The sequence below is a fragment of the Hippocampus guttulatus genome, chromosome 21 (assembly GCF_054856545.1).
Source record: "Hippocampus guttulatus isolate MCC_2025c chromosome 21, RoL_Hgut_1.0, whole genome shotgun sequence".
Taxonomy (NCBI): domain Eukaryota; kingdom Metazoa; phylum Chordata; class Actinopteri; order Syngnathiformes; family Syngnathidae; genus Hippocampus; species Hippocampus guttulatus.
Window position 1 is genome coordinate 11,331,116 of NC_141281.1, and position 25,979 is coordinate 11,357,094.

The 25,979-nt window shown below is 43.8% G+C and overlaps 1 protein-coding gene across 2 annotated transcripts; it reads right to left on the minus strand.

The window, feature by feature from the left end:
- Positions 1–10,998: 10,998 nt before the first annotated feature.
- Positions 10,999–25,902, minus strand: drd3 (dopamine receptor D3). Of its 2 annotated transcripts, none has more exons than XM_086101885.1 (9): positions 25,827–25,902; positions 25,194–25,480; positions 22,554–22,876; positions 19,252–19,364; positions 17,294–17,430; positions 13,714–13,907; positions 12,329–12,394; positions 11,830–12,214; positions 10,999–11,589 (listed from the first exon to the last, which is right to left on the minus strand). In XM_086101885.1, exons 3-9 carry the CDS (start codon positions 22,836–22,838, stop codon positions 11,393–11,395), a joined length of 1,377 nt encoding a protein of 458 aa, XP_085958011.1. In that variant the 5' UTR covers positions 22,839–22,876; positions 25,194–25,480; positions 25,827–25,902; the 3' UTR covers positions 10,999–11,392. The 2 variants fall into 2 exon arrangements, with proteins under 2 accessions (XP_085958011.1, XP_085958010.1); XM_086101884.1 differs by having other exon boundaries at positions 11,830–12,217.
- Between the last annotated feature and the right edge of the window lie 77 nt (positions 25,903–25,979).

Sequence of the window (25,979 nt, forward strand, 5' to 3'; positions counted from 1 at the left end):
TACACTTTTTACCACCGTTGGAGTGGAAGGTGGCCATCTTGTAATCCACCGGATGTTGCTATGCCACGGTTGTCCTTGCCCGGATGGATAGATGGTGCCGTTTCATAAAACGAACGCACCAAGCCCCATGGATGAGTTAGTTGATCTTGAATTCTCTCTGGTTGCTCGATCCCCCGTAACTGATAGCTTACAGTTTAAAATGTGCTTCGTAAGCATGTCTCTTCGCAGGTGCTACTTTCGGGATGCTACCCATCTGCCCCTCCAATCCCCAACTGGTGGTCCATGGTAAGTTTTCCACCGGCTTGTGAATGTCATTGAAATCTGTGAGAAAAAAAAAAAGATAAATAAAATGAAATATGTGGCGGGTCAAGAGTAGTCTCAAAGTGCTGTCCTGCGCATGATGTCAATGGGATGGGCCTTGCCAGTGGCTGACGACAGTTCCAAAATTAGCCGGGATAGGCTGACCCCATTGAGGTCAGTCGCTATGGAAAATGGATGAATGAATGTTTTTTATCTTCGGCGTGCGTGCCCGGGTGCGTGAGAGAGACAAAGTACAACAGCAAGCACTGAGGAAACATGTTGGAATGAGGTCATGTGCTGCGGCCAAAAGTTTCTTTGGTTTTGCATGGCGCCTTCTCCAGAACATGCTGCCTCGTCTGGGGAATTTTGTTGAAAATGTGAAACTAATTTCAGACGCAAAGAGTGCATGAAAGGGTTTCTGTTGACACCCCTTCCGCCCTGCCTCGTGAAGCTGTGTTGCCTCGTAGGTGGGCTTAGAGGTTGGAAGTTGAGGGAAAGGTCAGCGGCGTTGTCTCTAGCAAGACACGAGACAAATGAAAAGGCCGTGAGCATTTGGCCTTTTTGTTGATGAGAATCGTCTTTCTGGAATGAGTGCGGCTAAAGTGGGGTGCACAAACCAATTTGTAACATCAGATTTTGAAAATCTATGATACCGGATAACTGGGATATCAACAGAATGCCATTTACAAGATAAAAGCAAACCCGCTTTGTCAAAATGAACCGGTATCTTCTGTATGGTATCATGATACACCTGATACATTGCTGTTATGTTGATAATGGGATGTATCATAGATACCGCTGTGATACAGTATTGTTTCACAGTGTGATGGATTATGTTATCGATCTGGTGATATTGTGTTAATTGTATCCTGATATTGTGTATCAACGGATGACCATAGCCGATTTGACCTAAATGATATGATAGCACAATACTGCCAATACCTCAAAATACCCCCTATATCCTTCCAAGACCATGTATTATACATAATTATCAGTATGATATCGCTGTGATATCATTGCCATTATGATGTATCAGGATTTTGTTCTATTGATGTGATTGTCATCTGCGATGCGCTATGCAAATCCATTGTTGACTGTACAATATTGTAAAATTGTTGTGTTATTGTTTGCTTTGGATTGTGATATTTTTGATTATTTGGTGGTATCGTGATTATGGTCATATTGATGTGATGTTCTCATAGATAGTGTGACATTGACTGAAATATCACAGTAGCATGTCGCGAGTTGCCATTTTGTCCGCTGCGTCATGGAATTCTCTCCGCAAACAAGCAGCTTTAAAAAAAACACAGAACAAATCTTGTAATGATGGCTTCCAAGAGCCTATCAGTCAACCGTAGCATCATCAACAATGTGGCTGACATCAATAGAGCGTGATTGCAGGGTGCGGAGAGCGTTGATGAGTTGGGACCTATCTGATGAAACTACAAAGATACTCTGGGGAAAAACGTTGCTGCTTCCTGCCAGTGATGATTCTAGAGGAAAGTATACACCAGAGGAAAGTGCCGTTAAATAAAGTTGGGGAAAATAGCTGCAGATTATCAAGCTTCTTTGACAAAACATCGAGCAGATTGGTTTGAGTCCATTGATTTTTTTTCGTTTCTGTCTTTTCAGTTGTCGAGCCTCATTATGCAAATGACAGCATCTCCGATTGGTCTGTTTATCTGAGAGTGACAATTCACCTGTTGGATTCACATTTGGAAGATGGTAGACAGACGGTTTTGTTGTGACATTGTAATGGACGGTGTCCCGATGACATCAGAGATACTGTGACGGGTCATTAGTGGTGTCATTGCACTTTTGTTATTGTAGACACCATTGCTACGATATCATTAATATTGTGACATATCAAGATGGTATTCCGGTGTATCGTATATGGTATCACGATAATATTGATATTGATTTGATAACTGGGGATTTCTCTACCGCTTTTCTCCTGCTCCCTTGTGTCCTGAAGCCAGAAAGTAATCCCATGTCACCATCTCTTCACGTCATCCAGAGGGGAATGTTTTGATATTTATTCTGGGTGATGGATTCTGGGTCAAATTCTGCTGTCAGCACAGTCGTGCTTTGGCCTTGCTGATGAAAAGGCTGACGAGAAAGCAGTAGCATATGAAGAACATACGAAGCCCGCCTGCGCAACCCACACCCCCCATCCCTCCCACTTTCCATCTGTATTCAAATTCACGCAGCTCTGTGTTCATTTCAGATATATAGCATGAACCACGAGCAGACCCAGAGCTGATAAGCAACGCTGCAGTGACACGCTTAAGTTTACTGACGCAGATCATGTGCTTGCAATAATCATTTGTTTTGCTTCATCAAGATTAACTAAAGGTTGAGTTGTTGATCAAAATTTGTTTTTCAGGAATCTCCAAAGCTAGCTAGCTAGCTAGCGATCGCTTGCGGCCTATTCCGTTGTCCAATAATGTTGATCCGTGTGCAATTCCCAAGAGAATATCTTGATTTTTATATAACTGGAGATGGAATGCCATTTGAAGCATAACCTCCTTGGAGGTTTATTCACTTTTATTATTTTTTTAACACGCTATAAAGCATTGTAATGTTCCAAGTAACACAAAACAAAAACAAAAAAGAGTATTTTTTTTGTATCATTTCATTGTTCTTAAGAGAGTTTTTCCGACTTCATTTTCATTGAGAGGGTTCATTGTTGTGATAATTATAGCACCAACGTATTATCATTGTACTTATTATACAGTACTATAATTATGATTGCTCCAAGCTAGCTAGTGTCACTTTTGACAGGCTATTAGTTGCACTGCTAATTCAAGCAGAGGAGGGTTGAACTTTGACAACCTCCTTTTGCACTTCGATGGCCCTTGATTGAGTGAAGACCTCTCTGCCAGGGCTACGATATGCTAATAGTTCAGTGGGTAGGCATTTATCATCTCTGTTAAAGTTTAAAAAGTGCACAAAAACTCGACTAGAGCTATTTTTGTGTGTGTACCACATTAGTCACAATATTTTTCGTCCGTGATATATCAATGTTTCCATCCGTGATACATCATCTTACATCTGATATCTCCAAAGCATTTACTGGTGTGTTATGTTACGGAAGATACACCATGACAGTACATTACAATCTATCATATATTATCACAGTATCACCATATCATCCAATTCATTACTGGAGCTATCAAAGTTACAATACAATTTATGATGCCTCCCAATATAATATCTAATGTTGTGATACTATCTATGATACATCAATGCATCTATGCTATCGCGAAACGAAGCGTCATTACAAAATTGCATTCGAGATTGCAATACCGTACGTCAATGGAGCTATGATATCACGAAAACAACTTTGATCCATTACGTCAGGGGTGTCAAACTCATTTTTGTCGCGGGCAACTTTAGAGTTACGTCTTCCCTTGGAGGGCCATTATGACACTGAAACCACAAAAACGTTTAATCGTCTTATCGCATGATTACTTGCACATACACACACACACACACACACGCACAAAAAAAAGGATTACTACGGCAGTTTTGAAATCAGTCAAGTCAACTATAATATCCATCCATCCATTTTCCGAACCGCTTGATCCTCACTAGGGTCGCGGGAGGTGCCGGAGCCTATCCCAGCCGTCTTCGGGCAGTAGGCGGGGGACACCCTGAATCAGTTGCCAGCCAATCGCAGGGCACACAGAGACGAACAACCATTCACGCTCACACTCACACCTAGGGACAATTTAGAGCGTCCAATCAGCCTGCCATGCATGTTTTTGGAATGTGGGAGGAAACCGGAGCACCCGGAGAAAACCCACGCAGGCCCGGGGAGAACATGCAAACTCCACACAGGGAGGCCGGAGCTGGAATCGAACCCGGTACCTCTGCACTGTGAAGCCGACGTGCTAACCACTGGACTACCGGGCCGCCTCAACTATAATAGTTTGTTCAATTATTGTTCAAATGAGTGTAAACTGGGTAAAAATATTAGTGTAAAATCGCAACGTTATTTATGACACATGACAATTTGACATTTTGATACAGATTTTAGGAAGGATCATGCAAGTTGACAGTCATAATTTGCTTTCACCAGCCACATAAAATGACTTGGCGTGCCAGATTTGGCCCCCGGGCCTTGAGTTTCACACCTGTGCATTACTTTATATCACATTATTATGATACCATCTACAATATTGCTCCCCCCAAAAAATTATTAATTGTGCTCTCATATTTTTTCTGATGTAGTGCTCTGCAATCATCTCCCTTCTCACGGTAGATTGACAGTTGTCACGGAGCGTTGCCTTGGCAACACCAAGCCCAGCCCGCCCCATGATTTATTTAAAAACTCAGGCAGAAGCTGAACACGAGAGCAGCTGCATTTTGTCTGGCGTTGTTCGAGAATAAATCTGCCTTTTTTGGAGGGGGGGGGGGTTGTTTTCATCCACTCTTTTAGCGTTTCACTGCAATCAAACATTTTTTAAAATTTCAACACACCCAGTGCTGCTCGAAACAACTTATGGAAAAAATAATAATGATAATAATAATAAAAAAAGTCAGGAAAGTGCGCTATTTTTACAGAGGGGCGACAACTGTTTTAACTGCCGATTGGACGTTTCATGTCTGTGACTGCATTTCAGCCATGACGATGAAGATGCAACCAGCTGGGGCGGGTGCAGGTCACGCACCGCGAGGGGGGGGGGAACAGCTGGGCAACATGGGGACATTGCCCGTAGCTTGATGAAGCTTCCCCAGTCACCCCTGCCATTTGTGAGTGACAAGCATGTGTACCCGCTGTTTACTGTACGTGTGCATGTTTTGCACGAGTGTTTGGCTTCAGTCTTACTTTGTCAGCCAATGAGTGCGCACAGAGGATGAAAAAAAAAAAAAGATCCCGAGCAAGTATTTTGTTGTTGTGGCGTGTGTTAAGGGAATTTGTTCAGAATTTTACATGAGATTTTTTCTCACAGCGCACCACCAATTTTTTTTTATTCTTCTTTTTTAAACGTGAAGACAAAGCGATTTTTCTGTTGTATGATCGGAAAGAGTGGCTACTCAGTTTCCTCCTGCTCTCGTGTAGAAGGGCATTCGCTTATTTTGCATATGCGTTGCTGGCATGGAAAAAAATGAACCTTGTTATGATTTTTCTTATAACGCGATGATTACACCTTTATATGAAGTCAAACGAAACGGGTCAACTGGTGCAATATCCTGACTTTAAGGTGCTGCGTCAGCAGACTATTTAGAAAGTGATAATCATCGCCATCTTTGTGAAACCAATCGGAGGCAGTCATTAATATGTTAGACGTCTTAGATCCTTATCGTCGGTAGACTGTGTGCATATTGATTGATTGGAAAGTTACAGATATACGGTGCGTGTGTGTGTGTATAATATATAGTGCTCTATTAAGATGGGAGCCGCAGATAAATTGGGCGACGGATGTAAACCCTGACGGCCTTAATAAAAATGCAGTCAGCTTTATTAACCCGATCGGCTTTTCTCAGGGAGCCAGAGATAAAGCCACCATTTGCATTTGATGTCAAATTTGCTAAAAGCGTGCAGATCAACAAACAACAACAGTGACCAGAGTCGATTGTTAGCATGCGCCGGCGGATCGAGAGGGTCTCCGTTTGTCAAGTTTGGTTTTTAGCTCATTGTGTTCTGCTCAGTGCCGGCCTGTGTCATGCGGAGGTTTTACTCTGTGATGTGATGGCTCGGTTTCGTGTTGAAGCGGGGCGGGGCGCGTGTCTTCAAAAAGTCTGAATGCAAATTTCGCCATCACGCTTCTCCTTTTGTCATTTTTTATTTTTTATTTATTTTTTGTCGTCGTCTCTTGTGTGCTGCCATCACAGGCCAGCTGCCAACATGGCGTCAAGGTCTTGCTGTAATTGCTGTCTGGATTGACAGGCCGGGGCACTGGAGGGGGGGGGGGGGTTGTCGGTGGGCGAGCAAAGGAGGTTCTGTGGTTTGCATAGGTATTGTTAGGCGCCCGGTGCGAAACGATACGTGACCGTGCATGCTAAGCATGAATAATTGCACTGGGTCGACATAATTGAATGCAAAAGGGGCCTCGATTGAAGCCTTATTTGCCGCTAAATGCCTTTTCCAATCTGCTATCCGCTCATCTTTTTAATTTCATTGGGTGTGTAATTTGTGGCGTCTCTCATGAGGCTACAGCACAGTTAACGATGGCCTCCTGCACTTGTGGACTTCAACGTTGCAGAAGCGGCAAAAGAACTGTGTACAGTGGATAGAAAAAGTCGACACCCCCCCCTGGACAAATGCGATCACCGGAATGAGGTGAAGAGGATTTATTTCAAAACTTTAACGCTTTCAGCCTCCCTTGTCATCAGGATGGGTTGTCATTATTGGCGACAGGGTTAATGTGACCTGTAACCTGTTGAAAATCCCCCCGCCCCCCCAACCCTTTTTTTTTTTTAATCCCACTGTACCGGCAAGATTGTCCAGCCTCTTCTTCCGCGCTCATGATCTCGCGGCTTCTTCAGATAGGAGCGACATTGCGATGCAGATTCTCAGGGCAGCGCCGGCGTTTGCTCTTTAATCTGGCGCGGCGAAGAACATCTGAAGGAACACGGCGAACGGGAGCTCTCCGGAGTGCGCCGCGTTCCTTTTCGCGCGCGCTCTCTGCATTCATTGTGCGCTCTTTTGTATGGGAAGTTTCCCATCCTTCCCCTTGCAGATCCCTTTATCTTTTCCTTGGACTCATTTCCCAAACGGCCCGCGCTCCACCCCCCTCCCCCCCAACTCACATCTAAATTATAACCCCGGAGTATAATTATTCCCACTAATAGATAACCCGCGATCCATCTTGAGTGGCTGCTAATGAATGGAAGTCACGCAGCACTCTCTTTTGAGGCCTCCACACGTTCGCGGCTTCTGCGACGAATGTCTTGCCGCAGTGGCCGGGGTGGGGGTGGGGGGGGGGGGTCGTCTACGTGAATAGGTGCGTCGCTTGCGTGCGACAACTCGAGGAGATTTGCATCACATCAGAAGAGAAAGCTCCCAAAGTGCGGTTGGGAAAATGGAGCCCAAAGCTGGAATGAATGAAATATGACTCGGAGAATATTCATTCATGACAATAGAATACATTTATTTATTTTTTTCCGTTGTATTTGATAATAAGGTGGGTTTTTTTTTTGTTTTTGTTGTTGTTTTTTTTTTAATGCAGGGTGGCACGGTGGAAATTGGTTCGCACGTCCGCCTCACAGTACAGAGGTTGTGGGTTTGAATCCAGACTCGGGGCTTCCTGTGTGGCACCCCCCCCCCCCCCCCCCCCCCGTCTGCCGCCTTAAGTGGCGACTTAGTGCATCACGTAGCCTTCATGGCTAGAGGTAATTTCGTATAGACGTGGCGCAAATCACTCAGAATTCGTGTCACCCATGCTTGTATACTATTTAATGCCTTGATAGCAAATATGCAAATTAATGCGATGCAACACATTGTACAGGGTTAGGAGTGTGTCTAATTATTGGGACAGCTTGTGCGCGTGTTTGTCGAATGTGCCACGTGAACAACTACCACGTACACTTTGATCCGCGCTGTAAGTGTTGGTTACGTTGAAAGGTTTAGAAGTCGCCCCGGGGGAGGCAAACCGCGCATTCATTACATTTTAATAGCGTTAACCTGTCACTGGGGGAAGCGTAGGACACACACGTGTTGGATTTTTATTGATTCAACTTGAAAGCCGTTTTACATTCCGTCTGCAGAACGACATCGAGATGAGCGTTGAACAATTGGGTAGCCTCGGGCGAGCTATTTTTAGTTTTTGGGGGATTGTTTTAAATGCTATACTAGCAACAGAATGCTATACTGTATGAAACTTTCCCCTCAGTTATAGTAGATTTGTACCCCCAAAAAATATTAGCACTGTTCTTGTCATTAGAATTGTTTGATTTTTTTTTTTCACTTTTTGTGCAGAGTCGTACAAAATCCAAGCGACAACAGCATCCACTGATTCCAAGAAGAATCGGTATCGCCGGGAAGCCCTCCGAGTGTGACGTTTTGTAGCGTGACAGCCATCAAACGCACCATGAAGCTGCCTGGCTTGTCAGCTCTGATAAACACACCTCATTTCACCTGCCCCAAAAGGTACGTCTCCTTCTTGATCTTGATCATGCGGCATCCCATTTAAAACAAAATTCACGTGTTACTCTTTCCATAAGAGCTATCGTGGACCTCCTGGAGCAAATATCAACTATGCACCCGCGCGCGCGCACACGCGTTGTGGTCTTGTGATGGCCGAAGCCATGATTTGCCATGAAATTAGAGGAGCGCATACGCACTCCTAGAGGAAGAAACTCTTCTTTTGGATGACCCGGCTAACCTTTGACCTTCCCCGCATCGCCGTGAGCACTGCAAATCTGCCGTTTGCTGAGAAGTGAACAGCAACATTATCGCTGTGAGTGAGAGTGAGAGTGAGAGAGGTCCTCGCAGCTATTTTAATATGGCAGAGATGAAAAGGGCAACTTGAGGGCGACTCCAGGCCTCGCCTCAATATGTTCCCCTTCATTTACACCAGGGAAGCTTTTCCCTATCAGTTGTGATAAAGTCCTCCGAGGGCCAAGCTAAATCTTCATTACTATGTATTACGAGCATTTGCCGATTGAATGGCCTCTGAGATGGAAATTGATTTGTTTCTTCGCCCCTATTCTCAGGGCAATTTATCGATCCGTATTCATGATTATTCCTCCTCCTGGTTAGAATTGACATTAAATGTGTTGAAAATTTGACTTGATTGCACCCCGGTCAATTGAAATTCAACTCTAGGAGTCAGTTTCACTTGGCAACATCAAACATGTCGATCATGACCGAAAAATAAAGTTTCAAAAACGCATACCTGGAAAGACTGTGTGGCATGTCTATCATGAGTAAACTCACAAAAAATATATATAAAAAATCTTACAAAGCCATCGTCGGTAAGACACAGGAAGTTGTGAATCCAAAAATCAGCTTGGCAGTGCCTCTTGGAATGTTTTAAAAACTCAGCATCTGAAGCCAAGTATTATTTGGCAACATGAAATTTGGTGGTCCATGTCTATTATGATCAGAGCCAACAAAAAAGTCTCATGAGCCCATACAAAAAATTTGTTCTCGTTAATCCAAAAAATTGCTTAGTAGTGCCCCCGAAATATTTTTAAAAAATGATCCCCAAAGCTAGTGTCATTTAGCAACGTGAAATTAGGTGGGCATATTGATTATGAGTAGTCCCACAAAAAAGTCCCAAGACCCCATGACTGGAAAGACAGAAAGTTTCACCTTTTGGTTTGAAGTGGCCGTTCTCTGGTAATTTCCGCCATTTCTAAGGGTTCTTCATAGAAACTACTTTTTTTTTCTTCTTTAATTGAGCACTAGAAACCAGGTTCTAGAAATCCTGTCCCATACTACACTTTTGTTTTACTTGCATGCATGCTGAGAACAACGGCTAAGTTTGATGACTCGCCATCACCACAAAACTCCCATAATGCAAGTCTTGTCAATGAATAAAGTGACTGAAGAGGTGAATCAACACAGCTCCACTTCATCCATATTCAAATTTGTGTGCGTGTGTGTTTGCTCGGGAGGAAAAAGTCAGCGCTCATCAGCATGGCGTGAGTTCATACTGTACGTCCAGATTACAAACTCTTAAATATGCACTGAGTTATTAAATATTGATTTCATGTGGTTTCCTAGTGGGGAACCGGAAAAGAATGTGCTGGGTGAACATTGCCAATTCATGTGATAATGAAGTGAGTGGAGATTCAGCATTCGCTGCAAAGTACTAAAACGGAATAATCATGCATCATGAGTCATGTTTTTTTTTTCTGAAAACATAAACATTTAAATGATTCTAATCTTAATACTCCACCTCTCCTCCTTTAACTACATTTACCTCACCCAAGAGCAAAAAATGCAAAGGCAAGAGGCTACGTTGAAGCCTTTTTTTCAAAATTGATTCCAATCATTCATTCCCCCCAATCAACCCTATAATGACGATGTGAAAGCCCAAAATGGTAAAGTCATTTCACTTTGTGTTCTCTAATTTATTTTTTTAGGGGGTGAAATTGATTTTCTCTTTTTGGAATTGGTGTTGAAAGTTAACCATGCACCGCCCCTCACCAGCATCTAAAATGGTCTTTTCTCCATTGGTTGTGTTAGCTAGAAGGCTAATAGCAAATGTTTCTCCCCTGCTTCAGAATCCAACATGGTACGGTCCTTTCACCATGTGTCCTCTGTGAACCAGGAAGTAGGTTGTTAGCCAACAAACAATTGAGATACTCGAAGCCATGATTAATTTTGGGGAGGAATTTCCTTTGTCCTTGAGTCAAAATGGAAGTGTCCACCTCAAGATTCCAAATGGTGCGATCTTTTTCCCTTGTAGTTCTCTGTGAGACATGAAGTAGTCTGCTAGCTAACAAACTGATCAAATTACACAACCCCATTATACAGTATATATATATATATATATATATATATATATGTGTGTGTGTGTTTGTGTGTGGGGGGGTGGGGGGGCAGCCTCAGTCAGGATATAGGGTAAAAACCCTATATCCTGACTGAGGCACTCAAATGTATCCATTTATGTGACATTTCAACCAAGGTGGAGAACTGTACCATCCTTTTTGTTGTCTTCCCCCAAATTGTCATTTCTACTCCTGTTGGTTCGTTCCACATCATTGTTCGTGTATGAATAAGATCACAGCATGTGTGTGGACTGTGGAATGATGTCTTTATTTACAGCACTCAATGGACCCCATAGTTTTGTTTTGCAGATTGCCGCCTGGGTAGTGTTGCTATCCCACATGGACGTTTGCCAACAAACCGAATATACGGCGCTTTGTACAAAAAAAAAAAAAAAAAATCCAAACATCCTCCACTTGTTATATTCCAACGATTTTGCACGTTTGCATGCACGGTAAGACTGGAGTGTTTGTGTGTATGACACAAGTTAGTCCACAAAGTGCAAAAAACAAAACAAAAAAAACAACACAACGCTGGCACAAAGACGTCCACAAAAACTTGTCCCGATCCGTGCCGCTGTCCTTTTTCCAGAAAGAAAATACTGTTGTCCATGTTTTCTTCTGTTATCTTTATTTTATTTGTCTCTCAACAGCTGAGGATCTTGATGAAGGCCCTGCGGAACTCCACGTTGAAGGTGGTGTATATGATGGGGTTGAGGGCGCTGTTGACGTAGCCCAGCCAGGTGAAGGCGCTGTAGAGGCCAGGTGGGACCGTGCATGTCCTGCAGTGCGTGTTCAAGATGTGCGTGACAAAGAATGGCAGCCAGCAAATGAGGAACACCCCTGAAAAGGTCAGAGGAAAAAGGAAATGTCATATTTTTCACACAGTCGTCAAAACAGGGCTGATTCTTTTTGGACTATGATTATGAGATAAAAATCGGAATTTTACAGGAACAAAGGGAGGGAGGGGGGTGAAGAGAGAGAAAATCTGAGGAAAAATGTATGATCATAAAACTAAGTTCATATTTTTCTTTTGATCTAAAAGTTGTCTACATTGTTGACAACATATTAACGTCCCCTCACCGAGCACGATGGCCAGCATCTGGGTGGCTTTCTTCTCGCGGGCGTGCATGCTTCTGAATCGGGGATTGTTGGTGTTGAGCGGCCTGAGCGTGGTGTGCGTTCGTCCGTTGGAAAGATCCTTCACCTCGCAGCTGGCGCCCACCGACGGCGCCGCCTGCCGGTCGTTTTCCGCTGCCTTCGCCACACTGTTCCCGGACCCCGGCGCCACCTCCTCGCGCTCCGCGTCCAACTCGGTGCGGCCGCAGGAGGCGTGGCTTATGCTGCAGTAGTTCTGCGAGTCCAGCCTGGGCAGCGCTGAGTTCTCCACGGGTCCTGTTTTGGGCCGTTTGCGCCACAGACATCCTGACAGCAGGTCGGACTTGGACGGGCCTGATGGCTCCACGCACTGCTGCCAGGATCAAAACAACATCGTAAACGTGGGGAAGTCACATCTGAGAAAATTACATAAAGAAACTATGAAGAAAATTACAGCGTAAATCCGACATTTATTAACACTCACCACTTTGATCCTTATAGGTGACAGGTCGTGGTTGGTCTTGGCTGCGTCGTCCCGTAGACACGTCTCCTGTCGGATCAGAAAGGCAAGTTAATTCTTAAATCATCCGGATGATAATCTGTCGCCACCTCTCCCTTGTATTGATTATCTCATCGATGAGTTGAGGACTCAGATAAAAATTGAATTCACGTCATCAAACAAACATTTTAGGTCATAGCTGTGGCTAAGAGTGTGTATAGCTTTAAAAGGCGGGGCCTTAGCTGGTGAGTGACATACGCGTCAACCAATGAGATTGAGTCTCGGAATAAAATGAATCCATGTAGAGTTTTCAAAATAGCCGGTAATGAACACAACCTTCACTGGAATGATGGCTGTAACTGGGACACATTGTCTAATTTGAATGTCGATTAAAAATAGAGAATGATGTTATATTTAAGACATGGGAAATATGATTGACTTTGCTTTTTTTTCTTTTTTTTTTAAGGCATGCAAATTACTTTTTCCCCACTGAGGCCAAATAACTGCTTTCCTGTTACAGTATAACAATATCATATTGCAGTACTGCGTGTCGCTGTCCATCAGCGTGATTACACATTTAGTTTTGCGTCGCCGAAGGTCACATTGCGCTCGTGTGTGCGTGTGTGTACGCACACGAGCGTGTGTCTCTGGGAGTCTATTGGATGTGAAAGGAAATGTGCAATTTCATGTTGAACTTGATGCCTAATGCAATTGTTATTCATGTGGCACAATGCTCAGTACCACCGACATGACAATTACACCCCGTGTCAACCTTCATAAAAATTCTTCTTTTTCATTATTTAGTCAATTTAACGTCTTTAGTTTCCATCCAGTAAAACCTCCAAATTAATACGAACAAGCATAAGAGAAAATTACTTCATTGATCAACTTTTATTGGGGAGAAAAAAAAACCCTACAGTACCAATATTGACATAAATGTGCCATTGCTAAAAATCACATGACCAAACCCATTACACAGGTGAGCTGTGACATTTACAATTTAAGATATCCTTTATTTGTCCCGCACTGGGGAAATTTACAGCCTAAATGTAAACCTGAGGGCACTTTCAGTCGACAACATGGGGCAGTTCAGAATAAACTGTCATCCCCCGAAAGTAGAGGAAAACCGTAATGAATTAAAAAAAAAAAAAAAAGACCTAATGACCTAAATGTTTTAATTTTTCACGTACCACAAGGGGGAGCCCATGTTGCACTATTGCTACCTGTACCACACTTTGATAATTACTGAGCTCCGGAAAAGTGGACTTCTGAGGTTCCATCACACCTCAAATGAAGCCGTTTCCTAAAAAGGTTGCGCGTCATTTAAATGGAGTGCAGAAGGAAATACAGTATTACGAAACCGCTCTGACCACAGAGGGCGGCGTGGAGCCGGGCTGCACTTTGCCGCTGGCTTGGCTGAAGGTGATCCTCTTCCTCCTCATGCGAAGGAAGACATAGATGCGGATGTAGACCAGCAACGTGACCATGAAGGGCAGGTAGAACGACACCACCGACGAGTACACCACAAAGTCGGGGTTGGAGATGGAGCACACCATGGGGTCGTCTGGAGAAACAAAACGCACTTTAGAGCTACTCAGAACGAGTGTGGGCAGACTCCATTTTTGCCATTTTCAAGGGAAAGCGATTTAAAAGGCTTTCACGGACTAGCTGACGTGTCAAGTCGACCACTTAGTAACGACAATTTGAAGTTTAACTCTTTGGATGAGATCTCCGTGTATCAATACAATGCAGACGCTTGTGAAAATGGCCGATCTTTGAAAATATGATCATCCAAGCACCTCGTGATTGATGACAATTTTCATCACTTTATAGCTACTGTAAAGAGTGTCACAAAAGAGTGAAAAAATGATGGAGATTAAATTTAGAAATAGAAGCGATGACGTAGAGTACACACACTACAAGATACTACTACTACTACTACTACTATAAAAGAGCATGCAAATAGTTTGTAAAGTTTGTCAAATGTAAAAGTTTTATGCCGGTCATTTTTTGTCGATACATTTTGCTATTAAAAGCAATTTCATTGATGTTGGTCGTAAATTATCGAAGAAAAAAACCTGTTCAGATGTTTGAGGCGTCATGAAAGCAAAAATGACTAAGCATCAAAGTCACTGTTGGCATAAAATGGATCTTTTCATAAAAAGCTTGTTTTCTGCATCTTTTGGTCCAAACAAGGTGAGTTGGCTGAAACCAACCCATATTCTACCGCCAATTCCTAAAAAGTGAAATAAGGTAGAAACTAACTTCTCTTTGTGATGAAAGAAGAGAGTGGAGTCTTTAATTTGGTAGCTTGGAGATGATATATTCACCCAATATTCTGTGAGCCTTGAAAGATCAGTCAGAATGCTCGACATTGGCTCGCACTTAAGAGTACCGCTTTTTTAAAAATTTGTCTGACATTGAAAGAGTCGAGGCCAGTCAAGTGTTTTGTAATTAAGGACGATTTCAGTCAAAATCACATTCAAACACTTTCACTGGCTCACAAATAGTCGAAATTGAATAAACTTCACCAACTATCAATGTGACGCAGTTATTGCAAAACATTCTCTCCTCCTGTTACTTTCTTTAAATATAGAAAGTATATATTAGCGACCCTCCACTTGCGCTACACGAATTGGTGTTAAGGTTATAAAAGTTCCACATGTCGCTGATAGCATGTAGAAATCTGAATTTGTGATTGGACGAGCGAGTCGGTGGGGGAGTTGACAACTGAAGAAACATATATGATGTCACCGATTAATCATGGTCAACCATTTCTCAATTCATTTTGACATTTAACTCAGAAAAAAACCAAAACGGAATTAGCCCACTCTTGTTCTCAGTAGCTCAATTTAGCCTGGGCTTGGCTTCCTCCATCTTCCCTGCTTGATATTCCGTCCGCGTACGCAACTGTACCCTCCGGCTCCCAGCTTATTACTGTGGGCGTGATTGTCTTGACGTCATGCTAGCGACGTACTGATCGCACGTTTTCATTCGCCAGCTCTCCGGTTAAATAAGTGTGCCACGTACTTTATGTGCCAAAATCATTGGACATGATCGTCTCCTCCATGGATCAATAAGACACAGGGAGGAAGAGGAGGAAGAGGATGGCCGCAATGATAAAGCGACAACTACCTGAGCTCTGTCGAACGCCATCAAAGAGTATTAACAGGTTACACGTGAGCTGATATGACTGCACATATACGTCCGGAATACGTGAAAGCATATCCAGTCAGAAGTGGGCAAAATGTTCCGAAAGGAGGCAGTTTAAGATTTTTTTTATGAATAAATCCAAATAGTCACATTCGGTAAATACATAAATTGTGATGGTTGTTGGTCCCAGTGCGTTGCATTTACTTTCATGTGAGAATTTGTTTCATTGACTGGTTAAAAATGATTTATTGCACAACGTCGCAACTTTTTCCTCGCCTGATATCTGGCTACAAAGGCTGACGGATGAGATAATTGGAAGCGTTTGTTTGGGGATGACGATAAATGATCATGATGGCGCAGGACGCCGCACCCGGCGTGAACCCTGGCGTGAACCGCCGCCATGTTCCCGCCCATTGTTTGGCACTGATTGAGGAATGAGGCGAAATGCGGTACGTCCACGTATCTTTGTATCGTGCGCACTGGCCAGCGATCTCCATCGCGTTGTGCGGCTAGGCGCGTGTGTTGTTATCGCGACGCTGCTCGGGGGAAGTTCACTGACAAATGAGGATGCGGTTTCGTCCGCCAGCCTGTTTGGCTTTGGACAAAAGAGATAAAGGCAATAATCAAATGGGTTACTGAAGACCGCAATGCTAAACAATCTATCAGACGCAACCTTGTAATCATTACATTGTAGAGCTTGCCCGCCCCCCCTCCCCAAAAAAAACAAACAAGCAAAAAATATATATATATACAGTATATACATATATATATATATGTATATACGTAGAGAGAGAGAGAGCACACTATTGGCTTCCCTGTGTGGAGTTTGCATGTTCTCCCCGCCTGCGTGGGTTTTCTCCGGGTACTCCGGTTTCTTCCCACATTCCCAAAACATTCATGGCAGGCTGATTGGACATTCTAAATTGTCCCGAGGTGTGAGTGTGAGCGCGGATGGTTGTTGGTCTCTGTGTGCCCTGCGATTGGCTGGGAACTGGTTCAGGGTGTCCCCGGCCTACTGCCCAAAGATGGCTGGGAAAGGCTCCAGCGCACCCCGAGAGGATAAGCGGATGAGAAAATGGATGGATGAGGCTTAAATTATATTATGATATTGGGGGGCCATTGTTGGGGAAACTAATCGCAAATGTCATTTTATAAGACTGAAGTCCAAATATTACAAAAGGAGAAGTTGTGCTTTCACCCTCCACAAAAAAAGCCAGAGAAAAAAAAATCAATACATTTACGATCTGCAAGATTTTATGTCAGTCCATCCATTTTCTAATCTGCTTATCCTCAGAATGGTCGCAGGACGTGCTGTAGCCTATCCCAGCTGTCTTCGGGCAGTAGGCGGGGGACACCCTGAACTGGTCGCCAGCCAATCGCAGGGCACACAGAGACAACTATTCGCGCTCCCAATCACACCTTGGGACAATTTCGAGTGTTCCATTAACCTACCACGCATAATTTTGGAATGCGGGAGGAAAGCTGAATACCCGGAGAAAACCCACACAGGCACGGGGAGAACATGCAAACGCCACCCAGGAAGGCCGTAGCCGGAATCGAACCCTGCACCTCTGTACTGTGAGGCGACCTGCTAACCAGTCGTCCGCCGTGCCGCCTCATTTTATCTAAAGTCAAAATTTTACAATGAAAGCACCGCCATGTGCTCGTGAATGTCAACCGAGTACAGAGCAATGGAAGACTCTCGTAGGCGGCGTGAAGGACCTGGAAATGCGAAAAAGCTGCCGCCGTGTTGCCGTCGGCGTTGTGCTTTGAGGAGGAGGAGGAAGTGCTGCTGACCTGTGGTGTTGAAACCAAACAGCAAGGGGCAGGACACGGCAAAGGCCAGGACCCACACGGTGGCGATCATTACGAACACTCTCTTGCGAGAGCGGTGCGTCGTGTTATACAACACGGGCATCACCACCGCCGTGTACCTGCGCGTGCACACAGACAAACGCACAAGTTTGAGGAGGGAGACCTTCGCAAGCTGCTAGGACAAAAGCCGTAAATTGACAAGAAAAAACAATGATGGTTTTTGACCAGAAAATCGTCATTTTTGCGTCGAAACATTTTTTTTTTTGTAACCAGAAAAGTAATACTTTTACAGGGAAAAAGTAATTAATTCATGAGGAAAAAAGTTAGTTTGACAAAAAAAGCATCAAGTTTAAAAGAAAATGTCAGTATTACCAAAAAAAAAAAGATTTGACAAGAAAATGTGGCTTGCAATTTTTTTGCAAGAAAAGTCTGTTATTTTACGTTTTAAGAAAAACCCTACATATTTTGACAGGAAAAGATTGTCATTCTACACACTAAATGTATAATTTTGCAAGAAAAAAAATAATTTTGAATGAAAAAGAATAACTAATTCATAGAACTAATCACAAAAAGTTGAATTCTAATCACTTCATCTTACAAGTTTTGATTTGACAAAACAAGGCATACTTTTACAATAACATCATTTTACAAGATGTCGGAAATGTCCATGAACAAGTTGTAGACGGCACAATGTTGTTATTTTGCAAAAAAAAAATAAAAAATCTTGTCTTCAAGAAAAAAACAGATTTTACAATTAACGTCATGATTTTTTCAGAAAATATTATTCAAAGAGGGTCTTAACATTTAAAACGTTGCTGTCAATTACACATCTTTACGATATTTACTCATAGTACGTCCATTTGAAATACATATTTATTTGCATGGCAATATTTTTTCTGGACTTTTATTTTCTTCACCTAATTATGATATAGCACACCCTGGAGGGGCCGCCGAAATAATCCCTCTATTCGAACGAAAAAAATTCACCCCCCCCCCTCCAAAAAAAAAAAAAAGACACACCGCTGTGAGAAATACGAAGACCGACCGCGGCGAAGCAAACAATTTGCGGCGTTGATCAATCTCCCTTTTGGATTTGGAAGCTTCAAGGAACGTACTCGACAGGAAGTGCGCGTAATGAGCTTGTGATGGTCGCTGCGGAAGAGGCGTCAATTAACGGTCGATCCGGTGCCAACGTGGACAACGGCGCGTTACGTCGTCGGGGCCAGCTCGCTGCCATGATTGTTTATCTTCATCGGACTAATTACTCGCACTCCTCTCTGGGGCCAAGCGCTGGGCAAAACACAATCACTCACACACACCCAGCGGTCCTTTTATTATTATTTTTTAATAGGTGCGTCGTCTGGTAGAATAAAAGCAGCCGGTCTACTCATAGTGAATCCCTGGAGAATCGATCAAAAGACTGCTCGCAGTTCTTCACGAGGCAAATGTGGCTCGCTGAATATAAATTTGGCTCATATGAAAACTTGACAGTGTTCACCTTTGAGTCATCAAGGTGACTTACGCAAGCACAACACAGATCGAAATCAGGGGTGGGGAACCTTTTTTTTTTTTTGCCCACAACCCCCCTACGGGCCATAAAAAAAATGTATTTTACGAGAGAAAAAAAAAGTCCTCATAGTCATGGTATTACTCATGTAGCTGTTGTGCTTTTAGTTTTACCGGTGATTTAGCAAGCTACGGGGGGGATAAATTCATCAGGTCATTATGAAACGAGAAAAAAAAAAGTCAAGTCAATGAATCCCACACCTCAACCTAGCAACAAACGTACCATGTCTTCCCCATTTCCACTTGGCGACATGACAAACGCGCACACCTGCGAATCTGAGCACACCTGGAAATGCGGAATTATGTTTGACATTTCCACAAGTGCTGCTATGGCGACCGCTAACGATCGCTGACGCTCACGCACGCTCACTCACCTGTCGATGCTGATGGCGCACAGGTTGAGGATGCTGGCGGTGCACATCATCACATCCAGCGTGACGAAGACGTTACAGTAGAGGCGGCTGAAAAGCCAGGCACCGCCCACCACCTGCGCCCCGCACACACACACACACACACACACACGCCAAAGGTTAAGACGTGCATTTGTCACCATCATGTATCCGCGTAACACGCTGAGGATGGCCAAGCTAATGTTAATTTACGTGTTACATAGTAAACGGAGACAATTCGATTCCCTCAGAAGCGCCCCCGGTGGCCAAAGATAGGAACACCAGAAGGAGCAGCACATGTCCTTTAAATTGCAGCCAAAAAAAAAAAAGTGGCAAAACTGTGAAATTCTTGGCCTTCTATTTCATTGTGTCATTTTAACTCCGTTTTGTAAAATAATGTACAATAGGACAGAATGCTACTTTTCATAAAATACACTTTATTGTTTTTTTTTTTTTTTCTTGGAACAGATTCGTTTCCGTCTAATTATTGCAACCAAATTGACAAAGTTTGCAACACCGACTGCCTTTGTAAACTACCGGTCGCTCCTCTCTGTTTCCAGTCTTGTCGTTTGCGCAAGCCGTGCACCTCAGTGGGGACGTTGCAATGCAATTCCTTTCATTCTAATTAATCGATAAAAATCGTTAAATGGCCCAACCTTAATACAGTTTGTTCTGTATATTGTGTTTGCGAGCAATTGTCGGGAAAACTCATTTCTAAAAATCATGAGAGGACTGGCTGGTGCTTCTGTTGCCCATCCCCTGCATCCGTCCAAAACACACACACACATGCAACCACAAACGCACACGGATTGAAACATTGAGCATTGTAGGCGCAGTGTGGGAAAACCGCGGCCCCCAACACACACGCATTGCATTACTCATGTCGAGCTCTCGCTGCGTAAAACAACTCGACAGGAGCTCTGATTGTTGGGACGAAAGGGGGGGGGGGGGATTGGACACCATCAATTAGAGAGGGGAAGCCAGCGGGAAGCACGATTGCCTGGGCTCGGACATTTTGTACCGATAGTGTTGTGGAGGCGTGCAATTATGGATGAATAAAATGATCAAATGAGCCAAACTAAAATTCACTCTGGCTGGGCTATACCAGTGATATCGCGGTTCGCGCGGCTGCCTCTGTTCTGAGGTTGCAGGTTCAAATCTGGGCTGCGTGGGGGGTGGGGGGGGGGGTTGACCGCGTTCTCCTCGTCGCCAGGTACTTTGACTTCCTCGCGCATTCAAAATAGACGCACAATAGGTTGAAATGAGACTCTAAATTGGACCTCATTTAAAGGCAAACACATTTAAGACATTTCAAAGCAAACCTACTTCCATGAGCATTTCTTGAATGCATCCAGGCCTGAAGCCATTCAGTGATATGTGTTCTGATCTTTTTGTTCTGGTAAGAACCCGAGCTGCTGCATTTCGAGTGAGCTGCAGGTGTTTGATGCTCTTCTGAGGGAGTCCAATCATAGACCATAAGAGTAATCAAGTCGACTGGAGATGGTCAATGGTTTAAAAAAAAAAAAAAAGAGAGAGCGAGAGAGAGAAATCAGAATTGAAGAGACAGTTCACATTGGTGTGGGAAGGGGGGGGGGGTTTATTTCCTGTGCCGCTAATGAAACCAGCATGAGGCGGGACGACCGATGGTTTTGTGCAAAGTGAACACTCGTAGATCAACTGCGCCATCCATGCTGACATGTTACGATGACCATCCAATATCAGGTTAATCCAATTCAACAAATACCTCTTGCGGGTCCCATTCACCGTCCGCCCCCCCCTCCCCCCAGTGGAAAATTTGACGTCTTAATGAGTCATCCCTCCTCTTTGAATTTGAAATGTGAGTGGGAGTGCACTCCTATACAAAATGGGGCACCTACATAAAGTCCGCCATCTATCTTTTGGCGTGGTCTGTTAATTTGTTCTCTGTGCCTGCCGCCCAGTCGTCTGAACTCTGGGCGAAGACGAAGCATTCCGCTGACAGAGTGCAAACTTTAACGGTGGCCGGGCGGCTGCTTATTTGACATATTTTAGGACCGTCTCAATTTTAGACCTTGAGTGGGCAAACGTCTCCCTGGGGCGTGTTGGTGGGGTTGGGTCATATCGATTCCCGTCTGTAGAGTTATATAAACTTGTCTGTACTGTAGCCTTAAATTCCCCGATCTTTGTAAAGTAACTGGAATAATAAAGTAATTGGTTTAATTTTTAAGCAGTCATGTGTCAGAACCAAAACCTCCAATACAGATGAAATTGAACTGTGGACGGCTACCAGTTAGTCCAGGGGTCGGAAACCTATGGCTCGCGAGCCAGGTGTGGCTCTTTTGATGATTGCATCTGGCTCGCAGATAAAACAAAATATTCTCACTTTTTTAATCCATCCATCGATTTTTCACTGCTCATGTCCTGTTCAGGGCTGCAATATATATATATATATATATATATATATATATATATATATATATATATATATATATATACAGTATATATATGTAAAGGTTCCCGACCCCGGAGTTAGTCCACCATATTCATAACTATCACAGAGTCACCAACTGTCCTTTATCTCTTTGGTTTTGACCTACCGTATTTTTCGCATTATACGTCGCTCCAGATTATAAATCGCACCAGCCAAAAAATGCAGAATTAAGAAGGAAAAAACATATAAGTCGCATTTTTGGTGGGAATTTATTTAATAAAACCCAACACCAGAAACATACATGTCATCTAGAAAGGCAATTTAAAATAAAAATAAACCTAGAGAACAACAGGCTGAATAAGTGTATGATATGCTAACGTTACATGACGCTTAAACAACGAATTGTGAATGTGCCTGGTATGTTCACGTAACATATTAAGAGTTATTTAGATAACTATCGCACAAAGAACATGCTAACAAATTTACCAAACCATCAGCGTCACTCCAAATCACGAAATCCAATGAAATCTTCATGCTCGGTGTCACTTTTAAACAACTCCGCCAACTCCGGAGGCAGACGATGCAGCGCTTCCTCTTCTACGTCGCTTACTTCAGAGTCATCGTCAGTTGTTTTTCTCAGTTAACGCCAACGTGGAAAGTGTCAACACAGGCCGAGAGCACCCTCTTGCGGTTTAATGTGAAAATAACATGTGATGTGTTAACCATTTCACACATAAGTCGCTCCAGAGTATAAGTCGCACCTCCGGCCAAACTATGAAAAAAACTACGACTTATACTCCGGAAAAAAACGGTACTTTGCTTTTTGCTTTTTTCACTTCTTGGAAAGGCAAAGGCAATAAAGACCAAGACGTCTTACCTCCAGGTAGACTGCCCAGGGCATGACGAGCGAGGCCACTAGCAGGTCGGCCACGGCCAGGCTGACCACAAGATAGTTGGTTGTGGTCTGCAGGGAGCGCTCCCTCAGCACGGCCAAGCACACCAGCACATTGCCGAACACGATGGCCAGGATGAGGAGAGAGTAGAGCATAGCGTAGTAGTTGCGCCCGCCGTTGCCGTTTTCCGTCTCCGATGCCTCGGCGCTGCCGTTGTGCTCGTCCGACACGTTCCACCATGGCTGCTCTGCTTCGCTAAGCATCGCCATGTCCCGCCGACATGGGGGGGTTGACACGTTTGGCAGACCTGTACGGGCAACTGTGTTTATCAATGTTGTATCGTAAACAAACAAGACCATACCGTGCGTGCTTAGAATGTATGTACACTCTTAAAACTGCCGGGCCAAAAAACCCCCAAAGAAACCCGAATTTTGTGAAATAGCTAACCCAGCACTGGGTCCAAAAGTTTATACCCAACGCAATGGCTTGGGGACCCCGAATGTTGGGATACGTTTATTTTTTCTATTGGAGGTGCCAAGATGCCACATGATGGCGCCAAAGCAGTACTTTTATGTTCGCCAGTGCTTGGCACAAAAATAAAAGAACAGATCAAATTTTCAGCCTTCATAACGGAGGATATCTTCCAGAAATAGTGAATATGTGGCACAGATGGCACACTCCACAATGTCGAGGCTCGAGTGTGCCGTATGTAACACTTTCGTGCACCCTGTAAACTGATACCATGATAAGCTGTCCGCTGTCGTAACCGCTTTCCCGAAAAGGGTTAAAGGGGATTTGACCTTGGATTGCCCGTGATTCAAGTTGCCTGCGGCCACTGCCACAGCGGCGCAGAACCCCCGCTAATTTGTCCCTCAAATGACCAACATTGGGACTGACACGCCTCTGTGCAGGATTTATACCATTCATGAAAATGAATGCACACCCACACTTATCTTTCCTTGTGTCTCCCTCTACAATACTGAAAATGTCAAGCCTTTGATTGACAACTGTACGGCCACCTCTTGCCCTAAGTTAGCCACAACTAGCTCCAGCTTCCTACTAACCCTGAAGGTGTACAGAAAATAGATGGACTGATGATTGTGACTGGTGACTCAGCCCAAAAATAAATAAATAAAAATATGTTGCGCCCATCAGCAGACGTCTTAAGGACTGATGCCAATACCCATGACGATCCTTTAGATGCAATCAATGAAACAGCTGGCATCCATGTGCGGAAAGATGGAGATAAGCGAGAAAGTATTCTGGTCATGGGTGTCTGGCTAACGGCCTCCGCTGCTGTTTGCACTCTATCCATCCTCACCTTTATGGCCAAATAGGGCCTCCTGCCGTCTGGCTGCAGTGCGATGACACTCACAACCTCACTACAAATCTTGTCTCTCTCTCTCTCTCTCTCTCTCTCTCTCTCTCGCTCTCTCTCCAAGCAGCACTTGGCTGAGCTTTCTGTAATTTCACACTGGATCTTGTCTCAGTGTCTTCAAAGAATCGGATGAGTGCGCGACAGATGAGTGACTTTCTGTATTTCAAGCAACCGAAGGCACGCTTTCGCTTCATGCTAACAAACAATGCAATCTTCCATAGATGGGCTAACGAATAGCTTGTATGGGTCACTATTACACAACAGATATTTAAATGCAAATGGTGCAGCAATACATTTAGACAGACAATAAAACTCTCTCAGGCCAAACCTTCTCACATGTGTATATTCTTTATCCTCCACAAAAAACAACTACCGTACTATTACTGCAACTTTGTGAGCCACTCACACTTGTAAAACTTTTCTTCATATGTGTCTGGGGGCTGTATTATACTGCCCCCCGGTGGCCAAGTCACAGACACCAGAAAGATCTGCAAAGAACATTGAAATCAGTGTCCCAAAGTCCAGAGGAGCCCAAAAGTCAAACTACTTCAAGATCAGTGTGTGAAGTTTCCACACTCAGTCATTTCCTCATGTGGCTCCGTTGTCTTGTCACAGTCGACGCAGTTGTTTACCAGCAAATTTGAGAGCACTTCACACTTCCCGCTGCCAACAAGCTTCTGGGAGACAATGACTTTATTTTCCAGCAGGATTTGGCACCGGTCCACAAAGCCAAAACCCACACCTGGTGTAATCGCCACGCAATAACAATCCAGTTCTTGATTGGCGAACAAACTTGCTTGATTTGAACCCCATTGAAAATTTATGGGGAATTGTCAAGCGGAAGATGCATTGGGATTGCCGTATGCTGATTTTACTCCTTTTTCTGCTGTGCATTTAAATAACCTTCATCAGATTTAGTCTTGTTTTTATTATTATTTTTTTTAAGAGTGGTAAGCTGTAGTTGTGCCACAACATTTGTCTGTCCTTTCACATGCCGGTTGGAGTGAATTGAAACTCCTTTCACTTTTCCACGCCCTGCGCGAGCCTACACATTTAAACTAGCACAAAAGAGTGAAATCTTAACGCAATTTCAGACAGAGATGGGAGCGCCTTATCCGGCTTAAACATCACCCTTACCTGGAAAGAATTTATTGTAAGTGAGAAGAATTAAATCCCTTACTCCAAATAAAGCCATCAAAGCCCGTTTTAGAAATCAATCATAATATCATTGAAAGATAAAACGAACCTCTTAGTGTGTCGAGAAATCATGAGATCCCATGGAGGAGAAGAAAGTAGCATCCGTGCAGAGTTTAAACTTGTCTGGTCCTCGCGCCCGTGTGTCTGTAGCGCAGCGACTGGGGGCTGGGACTGGTGCGCTCGCTGCCATTGCGCACAGGCAAATGCGTGGATGGAGGCTCTCGCTGGCGATGTGGCGTGTACACACACACACACACTCCCTCCCTTCAGATAACGGCAGCTCACACTGATTGCAAATTATTGAGCAGGCGTCAGATGTCCCAGTGGCACACAATGCTGTCAAGTAAAAAAAAATGTGTCAATTAATCGACAACTAATCGATTATCAAATGAATCAACAACTACTTGAATAATCGAGTCATCATTTAGAGCCTTTGTTTAACTTAAAATTGTCATCGTCCATGACTTTTCTGGTTTCTGTAGTCTTTCATGACAGCTTTTCAGTATGTTTACAGGGGAGTGGGTGTGTCATTTGTCAGGATTTCAAAGGGGGTGCGCAACTTATTAAGTTTTCCAAAGACTGCCCCAGCTTGTCCGAAGCCACGACCGTGACATTGACAAATTGCCCACAGTTGGTCATTTTTCACCAGCGAGCCGACAGTCCGCAGCGTGTTTTAACTCACGTTTAAGTGTCCAGATGACCTTGGCACGCGGTGAAAATCAGAGTCATCCTTCTTGCAGCGGAAAAGCAGATGAAGAGAATCCCCCACAGCAATAACAAACACTCGTTTGCAAAAAGTATTTTGTATGTCGGGCAGTCTTGACGTTGGCCAATC